This window comes from Microcaecilia unicolor, chromosome 1 (assembly GCF_901765095.1).
Source record: "Microcaecilia unicolor chromosome 1, aMicUni1.1, whole genome shotgun sequence".
Classification (NCBI taxonomy): Eukaryota; Metazoa; Chordata; class Amphibia; order Gymnophiona; family Siphonopidae; genus Microcaecilia; species Microcaecilia unicolor.
Genome location: NC_044031.1, coordinates 216,168,625 through 216,182,215, shown reverse-complemented (window position 1 = coordinate 216,182,215; position 13,591 = coordinate 216,168,625). Strand labels below are relative to the sequence as shown.

At 48.7% G+C, this 13,591-nt stretch overlaps 1 protein-coding gene across 1 annotated transcript in view; it reads right to left on the bottom strand.

Annotated features, from left to right (window-relative positions):
• The window catches only part of PDIA4 (protein disulfide isomerase family A member 4), a 66,530-nt gene extending 54,033 nt beyond the window's left edge, over positions 1 to 12,497 (bottom strand). The window contains exon 1 of the mRNA XM_030204278.1: positions 12,200 to 12,497. Coding sequence (XP_030060138.1) covers positions 12,200 to 12,299 — 100 coding nt within the window. The 5' untranslated portion in view covers positions 12,300 to 12,497. The remainder of the gene's footprint in view (positions 1 to 12,199) is intronic.
• Between the last annotated feature and the right edge of the window lie 1,094 nt (positions 12,498 to 13,591).

Below are 13,591 nucleotides of genomic sequence, written 5' to 3'. Positions count from 1 at the left end.
CTTGCTTGAGTTTCAGCAAAGTCTTCCACACCAGAGGTATGGGAGGATACGCATCCAGAAGGCCCTTCCCCCCAATGCAGAAAAGCATCTGATGCTAGTCTGTCGTGGACCTGAAGTCTGGAACAGAACTGAGGGATCTTGTGATTGAGCTGAGTGGCAAAAGGATCCACCGAGGGGGTGCCCCACACTCGGAAGATTTTGCGGACTATGCCCGAGTTGAGCGACCACTCGTGAGGTTGCATTATCCTGCTCAATCTCTTGGCCAGACTGTTTATGCCTGGCAGATACGTGGCTTGGAGAAGCATGCCGTGCTGACGTGCCCAAAGCCACATCTGGACAGCTTCCCGACACAGGGGGCGAGATCCAGTTCCCCTCTGCTTGTTGATGTAGTACATGGCAACCTGATTGTCTGTCCGAATTTGAATAATTTGATTGGACAGCTGATCTCTGAAAGCCTTTAGAACGTTCCAGACCGTTCGCAACTCCAGGAGATTAATCTGAAGATCCGATTCCTGGAGGGACCAAACTCCCTGGGTGTGAAGTCCATCTACATGTGCTCCCCACCCCAGGAGGGATGCATCCGTCGTCAGCACTTTTTGCGGCTGAGGAATTTGAAAAGGACATCCCAAGGTCAAATTGGATCGAATCGTCCACCACCGAAGGGAATTGTGAAAGTCGGTGGACAGCTGGATCACATCCTCTAGATTCCCTGCAGCTTGATACCACTGGGAAGCTAGGGTCCATTGAGCCGATCTCATATGAAGACGAGCCAAGTCACATGAACTGTGGAGGCCATATGGCCTAGAAGCCTCAACATTGCCGAGCTGTGATCTACTGAGATGCTCTGGCCATGGAAACAAGAGACAGAAGGTTGTCTGCCCTCGCCTTGGGGAGATAGGCATGAGCCGCCTGTGAGTCCAGCAGAGCTCCTATGAATTCTAGTTTTTGAACTGGAAGAAGATGGGACTTTGAATAATTTAGAACAAACCCTAATAGCTCCAGGAGTTGAAGGGAAAATTAGGTTCTTACCTAGGTAATTTTCTTTCCTTTAGTCACAGCAGATGAATCCATTAACTGATGGGCTGTATCCGCCTACCAGCAGGTGGAGATAGAGAACACTGAAAAACCACAGTGACCCTTGGACGGCTAGCCCCCAACTGCCTTCAGTATTTGAGATTTCCAAAGCAGAGTGAACCATAAAAGTATAACAACAAACTTTCCTCACAGCAAACAAACGCCCCAGAACAGGAGCAATAACCATGCAAAGGAGGGACGATCTCAACCTCCTGTAGTAGAACATCATGTAGAAATTATGAGAACTGGTTTCCAACTTCTCCCAATGAGATTTATATCTGCATGAAAGATCTGAACAAAAAACAAAGACATACAGGGAGAGATCATGGATTCATCTGCTGTGACTAAAGGAAAGAAAATTACCACGGTAAGAACCTAATTTTCCCTTCCTTGTCATCAGCAGCAGATGAATCCATTAACTGATGGGATGTACAAATGCACTCCCTAAATAGGGTGGGAACAGGCCACACCGCGAGCAAGCACTTGTGCTCCAAAAATAGCGTCCTGTTTCGTTGCAACATCCAGTCTGTAATGCCGGACAAATGAGAGCTGAGAAGCCCAAGTAGCCGACCTACAGATCTCTTGAAGAGAGTGCGCACACATTTCAGCCCACGAGGAGGAAATCGCTCTCGTGGAATGCGCCTTAAACGCTTCAGGCGGAGACCGACCTGAAAGCAGATGCGCAGAAAGAATTACTTCCTTGAGCCAATGGGCTATAGTGGCCTTGGATGCCGGGCCTCCATGCCGAGGACCTGACAACAAGACAAACAGGCGATCAGAAGACCTGAAGTCATTTGACGTCGGTAGATACTGCAACAGCGCCCTGCGGACATCCAAAAAATGCAACTGCCCAAAGGAGTCCGGGAACTCTTCCCTAGAAAAAAGGAAGAAAAATGGGCTGGTTCAGGTGAAACGCTGAAACCACCTTAGGCAGGAAGGAAGGCACTGTACGTACTGTTACTTCGGACTCCGAGAATTGCAGGAAAGGGTCCTGACAGGACAGCGCCTGCAGGTCAGACATGCGTCTAGCCGATGTAATGGCCACCAAAAAGACAGTCTTGAGAGTCACATCCTTCTCCGAAGCTCGCTTAAGCGGTTCGAAGGGCGAACACTGGAGAGCCTTCAAAACCATCCTCAGGTTCCAGGCCGGACGATGGAGCCTAAGCACCCCTCTGAGAAATCGGGCAATGTCCAGATGAGCAGCAAGGGACAAGCCAGCGACTTTCTCTTGATAGCATGATAATGCTGCCACTTGCACCCGCAGGGAATTGTAAGCCAGGCCTTTTTGTAAGCCCTCCTGCAAAAAGTCCAGCACTGTCGAGATTGTAGCCCACATGGTTGTGATCGCCTTTGAAACACCCTACGCCTCAAACTTGCGCCAGATCCGAGCATAAGCTGTGGAGGTGGACTGCTTGTGGGCCTGCGAGAGTGGAGACTACCTTGTTAGAGTAGCCCTTGTCTCTCAATTGCGCCCTCTCAATAGCCAGGCGTAAGACCAAATTGGCAGGGATCCTCCATAGACACCGGACCCTGAAACAACAAGTTCGGCACCAGGGGCAAATGAACAGGAGCATCCACCAGCATCTGGCGGAGATCCACCTACCACGGACGCCCTGGCCAATCTGGAGCGATGAGAAATCGCCAGACCTTGGTGCTGTCAAATCTGCAGTAGGACTCGCCCTATCAAGGGCCAAGGAGGGAACACATACAGGAGGCTCGAGGGCCAGGGTTGAGCCAGAGCATCCAACCCCGCCGAGTGACTATCTCTCCTTCTGCTGAAAAAGCGAGGTACTTTGGCGCTTGCACTTGACGCCATTAGATCCATTCCGGGAGTCCCCCATTTGGCACAAATCTGAAGAAAAACTTCTGCCAGTTCCCATTCTGCCGGGTCGATTTGATGCCTGCTGAGAAAATCGGCCTGCACGTTGCTCTGACCTGCTATGTGAGCTGCCGACAGAAGCTGTAGTTCGGCCCAGTGGCAAATCTGAGCGGCCTCCGCGTCCAGGGCCCTGCACTGAGTGCCGCCCTGACGATTTTTGTTTGCCACCGCTGTCGTGTTGTCAGACAGGACCCGGACAGCAAGCCCCTTCAGAATCTTTTGAAAGGCCATAAGCGCCTGGAATATCGCTCAGTTCCAAGCGATTGATGGACCACCCCGCTTCCACGGGTGTCCAACGACCCTGAGCATAGCTTCCCTGGCAATGCGCTCCCCAGCCCAAAAGGCTGGCATCTTATCACCAGACACCAAGAAGGAAGCGCAAAAGGCATTCCTTGGTGCAGCATCCTGTCGGAGAGCCACCACTCCAAACTGAGCCAGGCCACAGGGAGCAACGATAGTCTGCGCTGATATTCCCGGGACATCGGAGACCATTGTTGAAGCAGGGCAATCTGCAGAGGCCTCATATGTGCTCTTGCCCAAGGAACCACCTCCAAGGTGGCCGTCATCAATCCCAGTAGCTGGACAAAGTCCCAAGCTCACGGGCGAGGCATCCGCAGGAGCAGATGGACCTGTTTCTGAAGCTTGCACCGCCTTTGGTCGGGGAGAAAGACAAACCCCAATGCCGTGTCGAACTGGACCCCCAAATACTCGAGAGACAGAGGTGGTCAGGTGACTTTTGGGTATATTGACCACCCAGCCTAGCGCCTGCAGGACTGTAACCACTCTGGCTGTGGCAAGACGACTCTCAGTTTCCGAATCCGCTCTGATGAGCCAGTCGTCGAGATAAGGGTGAACTCTGATACCCTCTTGCCTGAGACAGGCAGCTATGACCACCATTACCTTGGAAAAGGTTCGGGGAGCTGTGGCAAGGCCCGAAACTGGAAATGTTTTCCCAACACCGCAAAGCGGAAGAACCGCTGGTGTGGAGGCCAGATAGGAATGTGCAAATATGCTTCTTTTAGGTCCAGAGACATGAGAAACTCTCCTGGCTGTACCACCACAATGACGGGAGTGCAGGGTTTCCATGTGAAAATGTCGTACTCTGAGGGCCTTGTTGACTCTTCGTAAGTCGAGGATCGGTCTGAAAGACCCGCCTTTTCGAGGCACGACAAAATTAATGGAATAGTGGCCGCAGCTGCGTTCGGCGGGAGGCACCGGGATCATAGCTCCGAGGTGCAGCAAAACTTGTAAGGTCTCCTCTACCGCCGCCTGTTTTACGGCAGTGCCGCATCGGGACTCCACAAACACGTCTCTCACCGGGGCACCGAATTCCAGTCGGTAACCTTCTCTGGACAGATTCAGGACCCACCGATCTGAGGTAATCTTGGTCCACTCCTCTAGAAAGAGGGAAAGACGTCCTATTGCAGGCATGGAGGAGTGGACCGGCGTCCCATCATTGTGGAGGACGCCCCTGAATTCCTGGCCTTGAACCGGCCCCTGCGGAATGTTTCTCTGAGTGAAAGGAGTTCCTCTGCTGAAAATGGGCACGTTGAGAAAAGCAGCAGAGCACCCCAGGCGATACCTGCGAGCTTCACGGAAGCGAGGTCTGGAAGAGGAGGGAAACACAGAACCCTTGGAAGAAGGCTTTGGCCTTTCCTCCGGTAACCGCTGAGGTTTAGAGTCTCCAGGTCTTTCACAATCTTCTCCAATTCCTCTCCAAATAACAGGAGGCCCCGAAAGGGTAGCTTCACCAGCCTTTGCTTAGAAGCCATGTCAGCCACCCAATGCCTCAGCCAAAGAAGGCGGCGGGCAGACACCGCCACAGACATCTGTTTAGCTGAAGCTCTGACCAGATCATAAAGGGAGTCAGCCAAAAATGACAGGGCCGACTCCATCCGCGGGGCAACCTCCGAAAGGGGGCCCGCACCATTGGCGGGCTGTTCCACCGCCTGCTGTAGCCAGGAAAGACATGCCCAGGCTGCATAGGAACTGCAAATAGACGCCCTCAAGGCAAGGCTCACAATTTCAAAGGATCGCTTCAGCGCGGACTCCATCCACCAGTCCTGCATGTCTTTCAAAGCGACCCCTTCCTCTACTGGGAGAGTGGTCTTTTTTGTCACCGCAGTGACCAACGCAACCACTTTAGGCATCCCCAAAGGGGCCAAGTGCTCCTCATTCAGAGGGTAAAGCTGACCCATAGCCCTGTCCACTTTCAAAGGCCCATCGGGGTCAGATCATTGAGCAGAACTAAGCTCTTGGATGGAGTCATGCACTGGAAAGGCCCGAGTAGGCTTCTTAGTACTCGTCATCCTAAGATTAACAGAGGAGGCCTCACCTTCAGCAGGATCATCAATCGAGAGGGCCTGCAAGGCGTCAGTAATGAGAGCTGGCAGCTCGTCACGGTAGAAAATCCAGACTGCATTGGGATCATCCAAATCCAGTGGCAAACAGGCACATTCATCTGGATCATCCGTCCGTGAGGGCCTGCCAGACCCCTCAGGCTCCCCACAGCCCAACCACGGGGGGGAGGGAGGGAGGGAGGGATATGCGCCACTTTCAGATGGGGAATATACCCATCTATGTTTAGCGTGTTTCGAACGCTCGGGGGAGGAAATAACATCTGAAGTCATCCCCGGAGCCTCAACACCCGGAGGGCAGCCAGGATGCAACGCAGTGTCAGACACCTGCGGCAGAGCTCTTTTCAGCATGAACGCCTTATGCATTAAAAGCAAAAACTCAGGGGAGAAAAACTCACCCAGACCCCCTTCCTCCGAATTAGGAGAAACAGATGTAGAGGCTCCTCTGGCAGCCTCTAAACGAGGCGTCCCCCTGCAATCAGACTCCTCCGCAATCGCGAGGGTCGAGACATGCAGCGCTTCCAAAATGGCGAACGCAGCCAGCTCCATCGAGCGGGAAGAAACATTGCTCGCCATGCTCATACCAGCGTGAGCATCTAAGGAGCACGTTTTACACAGCCCCACTGCTGATCTACGTTTACCACAACGGGAGCAGCGCTTAACTCCCTCAGCAGCCATCGCCCGACAGGACAGAAATATGGCAATAAAATGGCAGCTTCACGCCAAAACTTACCCCGTTTGGAACGGCATCTGCGGGACCTCCCCGGAGGAGCTGGTCACCACTCTCACCTCAGAAGACCGAGTCAACAAGCTCCAGTCAAGCTGCACAGAAGCAGAATCTCTGGGAAAAGCCTCAGAACAGCCACGCAGTAAAAGCTCGCTGTTTTTTTTTTTAACACTTTGAGGAAAGTTGTTGGCAGGCAGCAACAGAGGGACTCCGGGAGGCGGGGGGAATGGGTAAGGCAGGGAAATGGCGAACCTATATGCCTTTAAAGTGGGCACCACAAGCCACAACACCCCTGCTCAACTGGCAAATCACAGGAGCCACCCCAAGAAGTCTGAAATCCAGGAGCTGATCAAGCTACGTCCACACCTGCTGGGAGACAGAGAAATACTGAAGGCAGTTGGGGGCTAGCCGTCCAAGGGTCACTGTGGTTTTCAAGTGTTCTATATCTCCACCTGCTGGTAGGTGGATACAACCCATCAGTTAATGGATTCATCTGCTGCTGATGACAAGGAATAGTCAGCTGCATGGAAAGTAGAGCTCCAGTCTTGGAGGTGTTCTTTACCAGCCAATCGTCGAGGTAAGGGAACACATGCACCCCCAGTCTGCGTAGCGACGCTGCAACCACCGCTAGGCATTTTGTAAACACCCTGGGCGCAGACGCGAGACCAAAGGGCAGCACACAATACTGGAAGTGCTCCGTTCCCAGACGGAAAGATACTTCCTGTGAGCAGGAAGTATCGGGATGTGTGTATAAGCATCCTTTAAGTCCAGAGAGCATAGCCAATCGTTTTCCTGAATCATGGGAAGAAGGGTGCCCAGGGAAAGCATCCTGAACTTTTCCCGAACCAGGAATTTGTTCAGAGCCCTTAGGTCTAGGATGGGACGCATCCCCCATTTTCTTTTGCACCAGAAAGTACCTGGAATAGAATCCCAGCCCTTCTTGCCCTGGTGCCTGCCTGTGCTGGAAGCTGAAGGACTGAGCTCCCGGTGGGCAATTTGGAGGTTTGGAGATCAAATTGAGGGAGTACCCTAACCGGACTATTTGAAGAACCCACCGATCGGAGATTATGAGAGGCCACCTTTGGTGAAAAAATTTTAACCTCCCCCCCAACCGGTAGATCTTCCGGCACAGGTACTATTATAGCGGCTATGCTCATCTGGAGCCAGTCAAAAGCCCGTCCCTTGCTTTTGATGGGGAGCTGCAGGGGCTGGTCTGGGCGCACGCTGTTGACGCGAACGAGCGCGCTGGGGCTGAGCCAGAGAAGGCTGTTGGGAAGGCGGATTGTACCTATGCTTATTGTAAGCATAGGGAGCAGTCCTCCTTCCCCGGAAAAAATATCTACCTGTTGAGGTAGGTGCTGAAGGCGACCGGTGGAGAGCTTGTTGAGGGCGGTTTCCCGCTGGTGGAGCTGCTCTACCACCTGCTCGACTTTCTCGCCAAAAATGTTATCCCCCCCGGCAAGGAATATCTGCAAGCCGCTGCTGGGTTCGATTGTCCAGGTCAGAGGCACGCAACCATGAGAGTCTGCGCATCACTATACCTTGAGCAGCAGATCTGGATGCAACTTCAAAAGTGTCATAAGCACCCCTGGACAGGAATTTGCGACACGCCTTCAGCTGCCTGACCACCTCCTGAAAAGGCCTGGCGTGCTCCACAGGGAGCTTGTCCACCAAGTCCGCCAGTTGCTTCACGTTGTTCCGCATGTGGATACTCATGGTGAGACTGGTGAGACTGAATTTTGGACACGAGCATAGAGGACTAATAGGCCTTCCTCCCAAAAGAGTCCAGGGTTCTAGATTCTCGTCCCGGGGGCACCAAGGCAAAATCTCTAGAACTCCTTGCTCTCTTGAGAGCGGAATCCACAACCATGAATCCGATATTGGGACTCAGCTGTTTTGGGAACGGTGGGATTAGTTAGTGGTTTCATCCAGTTCCTAAGCAATGTCTCTTTAAGGACATGATGCAAATGGACAGTGGATGACTCCTTAGGTGGCAAAGGACAATCAAGGACCTTGAGTATCTCAGTCCGGGGGAGAAAGCTTTCTTTGAGGTGAAGGAGTAGGATCAGAGGGAAGACCACAAGACTCCCGGGGAGAGAGCCTTTAAACATTTACCAGCACACCACTGCCCACGACGGTGACCTCCTCTTAAAGAATTATTAAAGTTTTGCAAAAATTATTAAAGTTTTGCAAAAATTATAGTTCAAGCTAAACTTGGGAGATAATTCTCTGAGCGCCTATGGGGCAACAGGAAGGAGCCTATTTTATAAAGGGCATTACCGTATTTTTCAGACTATGACACTTTTTTCCCCCCAAATTTGTGAGGAAAATGTGGGTGCGTCTTATAGTCTGCATGTAGCGTATCTGCTCGATGTTGGGGGGGGGGGGGGGGGGACGGCCAGGGTCAGTCTTAGGCTGAGGCGAGCGTTGCGACCGCATAGGCCTCGCATTCAAAGGGGCCCTGCCCAGTGCTTTTTTTTTTGTGAGGTCCGGCTCACCTGCCCACTCCCTTCCATTTGTGCACCCCTGCTCCCTGTTTTGAATATAATTTACCCGAAGTTGCGGCGAACCAGCAGTAAAAGCAGCAGGCAGGCTCGCCTTCTCGTCGCTTCCCTTCCCTCTCAGCGCGTCCCGCCTTCCTCTGGTGTAACTTCCTTTCCGTGAGGGCGGGACGCGCTGAGAGGGAAGGGAAGCAACGAGAAGGCGAGCCTGCCTGCTGCTTTTACTGCTGGTTCGCCGCAACTTCGAGTAAATTAGATTTCAAAACAGGGAGCCTGCTGCTTTTACTTACTGCTGGTTCGCTGCGACTTCGGGTATGTAAATTAAAGATTTTCAAGGCAGGGAGCACGGTTGCATGAACGGAAAGTCGGGGAGCTGAGGGTGGCCAGGCAGCGGGCAGGAGTTTGAACGAATCGATGGACATGGGGAGGGGAAGAGAGAGACAGAGGAGAATCATTGGGCATGGATGGCAGGGGAGGACAAATTCCACTGCAGAGCCACATAGGTTGTGCAAAACTGCTGTCCCCATAACAAGAGTGTTCCACAACCTGTGTGGCTCCAGCAGATCTCCGCCACACTTTTTGCTTCAAAATTTGTTTTCCTATTTTCCTCCTCTAAAACCTAGGTGCGTCTTATGGTACAAAAAATACGGTAGGTACCTTATTTGTATAGGTATGTATTTTTGCTGTTATACTAATGTTCAATTAGTTTAGGCACAAGCACTTACATGTCAAAGCAGGCATAATTGCTCACACCTAAATGCCAGGAGATACAAGATATGCATAAGCATTAATCTCACCATGCTCCACCCATTTGTATGCTTACCTGTAAAATATGCACTAAGAGACATGTACAGAATAGCATACAGGTGGAATTTTGGCATTTACATACGTGCCTATATACCATTATTCTAATGATTTACATGCATAATCAACACATTGGTGTACACTTTATAGAACTACCACTTAATCTCCCAATTCATATATCGTGTGCACACATTGCCACCCTTAGCATACAAAATTGTGTGTGAAGGTTATAGAACAGCGACAGTTATGCATGTAACTTAGGGGGTCTTTTTCTAAGCAGCAGTAAGCCACTCACTAAACAAGAACTATTGCCGAGCTATCGCAGAACCCAGTAGTAGTTCCCACCCCAGTGCAAACCATTTCTGGCACTACAAAAATAAAATATTTTTGTAGTGCCGGTGTTTACCCAGTAGTAATTAGGCAGTGCTGCACTGCCCGGTTGCTGCAAGTTAGCGTGGGAGCCCCTACCACCTCAATGGGTGGCATTAAGTGCTCCCCCCAAAATGGCTGTGCAAGTGCTTCACTTCTCACATGGCCATTTCTTTAAAAAAGGGAAAAACACCCAGCCTTTTACCCACTGCGGTAAAATGGGGTTTCAGCACATCAAGAAACATGCACTGAGGCCAGTGCAGGCCCCCTTTTGCCACAGCTTAGTAAAAGGACTCCTTAGGTATTACTGGTGCTAACCGTCAATGATCAGTGATAATTGGAGTTAAATAACACAGTCTGCACTTAACTGCAAAACTAACTTAGTCAGTATCCTATAAACAGCACACAACTGCATGGGAAGCATGCATATGGGAGGAACATAAGGAGGTCAGGGGTATGCCCAGCACTTACATGCTGAAGGCTACCAATATCAACATTTACACGTACAATTGTAACATCTAGTTGCGGACATTTATACAGGTCACTGACATGGTGTAACCCACCTAATTGTGTTAGTGCACAACTATGGACTTACCATGGACTTGTACGCTTAATTGCTGATAGAGAATTTGCAGTTAGCATTGCATCATAGCGCCTAACTTTAGGTGACCTGTAGATAATACAGCATCATAGTACCTAACTTTAGGTGACTTGTAGATAATTTACTCCTAACTGCATTAGGCTTCCTATCTTCATGGATAATCAATAGAAATAAAAAAATAAAGCATGGAAAAGAAAATGAGATGATACTTTTTTATTGGACATAATACCATTTCTTGATTAGCTTTCAAAGGTTTCCCTTCGTCAGATTGGAAAGAAGGGCAACCTTCGAAAGCTAATCAAGAAATGGTATTATGTCCAATAAAAAAAGTATAATTTCTTTTCCATGTTTTATTTTTATTGATTACCTTTAAAAGTGGCCTAACACGGCTACCACACCTCTCTATCTTCATGGAAAAACTGGATGTAAAACCATTCCCACCAGGGAGTTTCAGAAAAAGAGGGAAAGTGCCCCTGTTCATCCTGAATTTTGTTTTGTTCCAAAGAATTTTTTTTTAATTGTTCTTGAAAGCATCACCTATTTAGCAAGTAATGATAAACATGAAGTACAAATCAATAATGCTGTCCTGGTCTTAGAATCACCATACAAATGCAAATAAAGCACATCTACTACAACATGACTAATTTACACCAGAATTTGGAAGTGTGGTCAATTTTTAAAAGGCATTTTACCTTTAAAAAATGTTTAAATGCAAAAAATGCATTTTAACAAAGAAAATAAGATAGGAGTTCAAAACAAAACAAAAAAAAAACAGCAAACAAAAAAAATGTTCTGAACGCTGTATGTTACAGCCTATCTTTACTATCATCCAGCTGTGATCCTATTACTGTATGCCAAGATGCCAACCCTTATCTTTCTCCATAACACTACAATACATTATTTACTAGTGTTCAAATAAAAGCCAAGAAAATAGATCTTCGACACGAGTATTATCACTGTCTACACCATTTCCAGTTGTCATCATGAAGGTAAAAAGAGCGCATTCGATGGGTGCTCTATATTACAAGAATAAAGTTTAAAAGGAAAGTATAAATGTCCCTCAAATCTGATATGAATTGGCAGAGACCCTAAGATAACACCTCCATTCAACCTTAAAAGCAATAATGTCATTTTGTTTTACAATATTTCACACTATCGGAGACAAGTTCATCTTACTGCTTGCTTTTTTTTTTAATCTCCCTCCTCCCCTCTGCCTTATCTCTCTTTGCTTTAATAAATGTAGTGTGGCCGCTGTGTCGGCAAAGAATGAAAAGAGCAATACAAAGTAAATATAACGATAGCTTCTTATTGAACTTAGTATAAAATTTAGCAGAGTTTACCACAAGGCAAAAGGATGTGGGTGTTCTCTCCCGAAAATTAGACAGCAAAATGTATCTAACCCAATAAGAAACATAAAAAATTAAATAGACGAGAGATCATTTTCAGGCTTGTAGGCGATATACAAGTAATACTACTATCACTTCGGTTATATTTAATAACTTTAATGTCTCTTTTTGTAGGGCACCGAGGGATTCCCTCACCTCTGAGGTGGGACGGTGTAAAAGCCAGATCTGCGGGATCCTCGGGATCCTCCCGTCCCCCTCTGAGGTACGACAAACTTCAGGACTCATCAAACTGAACAAAAGGACAATCGGCTCCCAATTAAAACATGTTATTGGGTTTTCAGATTATTTTTTTGTAGAAGAGGACAGGGGTGGGACCTCTCCCAAACAGGAATATGAATTCACACGCAGTTTCTCGGTTATAGTATCACATCTCGGAGCCCCTTCCCCGGGCCCACTGGGGTGGAAGTGCAGCCAGGCCCGGGGAACGAACGGGTTTCTTCACATTATTACCCTTCTCCCTCCAACTGCATTTCGCGCTCACCTCCTTCTGCCTCCGCCGCGCGTGCCACCTCATTCAGCCGCGCAAACCCCACAAGAAACAGCAGCAGCAGCCACCCGACTGTCACTTTACCCCGCGACATCGTGAACCCGCACCACTCACTCAGCAGCAGCACCCGCCACAACCACCACCACAGTCCGTGCACCTAAATCCAGCACCACCTCGCACCGATTGGTCGACCTGACAGGACGCTAAGCTAGTAGCCAATCAGTTACACCCTACAACTTCTTCCTCCTCCTCCTCCTTCTTCTACATCCCCATCCCCTAGGCCGTGTGTGAGTAATATCGTCTCGCGTTTGATTCGGCGTAAAAAGGCGACCTAGGATCATTGCCTGTTCCAAAGAGGTTGGATGAAAAACCAAACCTTCTTGCTCTGCTCCCCGCCCACCCTCTCTTTCCTAAGTTGCCCGGCGAGAATGAGCTGCCCGCCTCCTATTGGCCGCCTGTACACCCAACCAATAGCGCGCTGACACTTCTCCGCAATAGGCAAAGCAGGAAAACGTGCGCTGACCAGGAAACAGATACTAAACACGTCGCTCTCGTATTGGTGGAGTTATCTAAAATAGGCGGTTATACGGTGGGAGATAGGGGCCAGGGGCTAGAAGCTGGTTGGCTTCTCGATGTGGGCGGAAGGTTCAAATAGCACGGAAAGAGCCTATGAGCGGTTTCCGCGTAATGTGCTTTCAGAGGGGTGGGTGTGGGTGAACACAAGCAAACAAACTTGTTGGCTTCGGCAAGGGAGGGGGGCGTTATTATACAATAACAGAGTCTTGATAGAGATTAAGAACTGGCACAAACTTTTATTGAGTTAAGCATTAACTTAGTTTTTTTTCTACAGGGTTGGGAAGTACAGTATAATTATATCACCATTCACTAGCACATTATAGAAGTAGGAGCTAATTTTACAAAAATGTTGGGGGGGGGGGCGGGGTATGCTAAACAAAAGACAAATTATTCCTAGCGTCCCTCAGGGGCTTTAAAGAGGTGGGGAATAATAGCAAAGAGGAAAATTGATTAAATTCTGGAATTTGGCATCTTAACATTATGCAGAGCCTGAGAAGAAATAACTTTTGGTGTGTCATATGGTCTCCAACTAAAACAGTAATCAATAGAAATAAAATAAAACGCAGCAAAGAAAATAAGATGATATCTTTGTTTATTGGACTAACTTGATACATTTTTTGATTAGCTTTCGAACTTAGGTAGTCCTTTTTCATCTTATCAGGATTCTGATCTGATGAAGAAGGGCTACCTTCAGAAAGCTAATCAAAAAATGTATTTGTCCAATAAAAAAGGTATCTTGTTTTCTTTTCTTTCTATTGATTACCTTTAAAAGTGGACTAACACAGCTATCATCACATCTCTACTCAAACA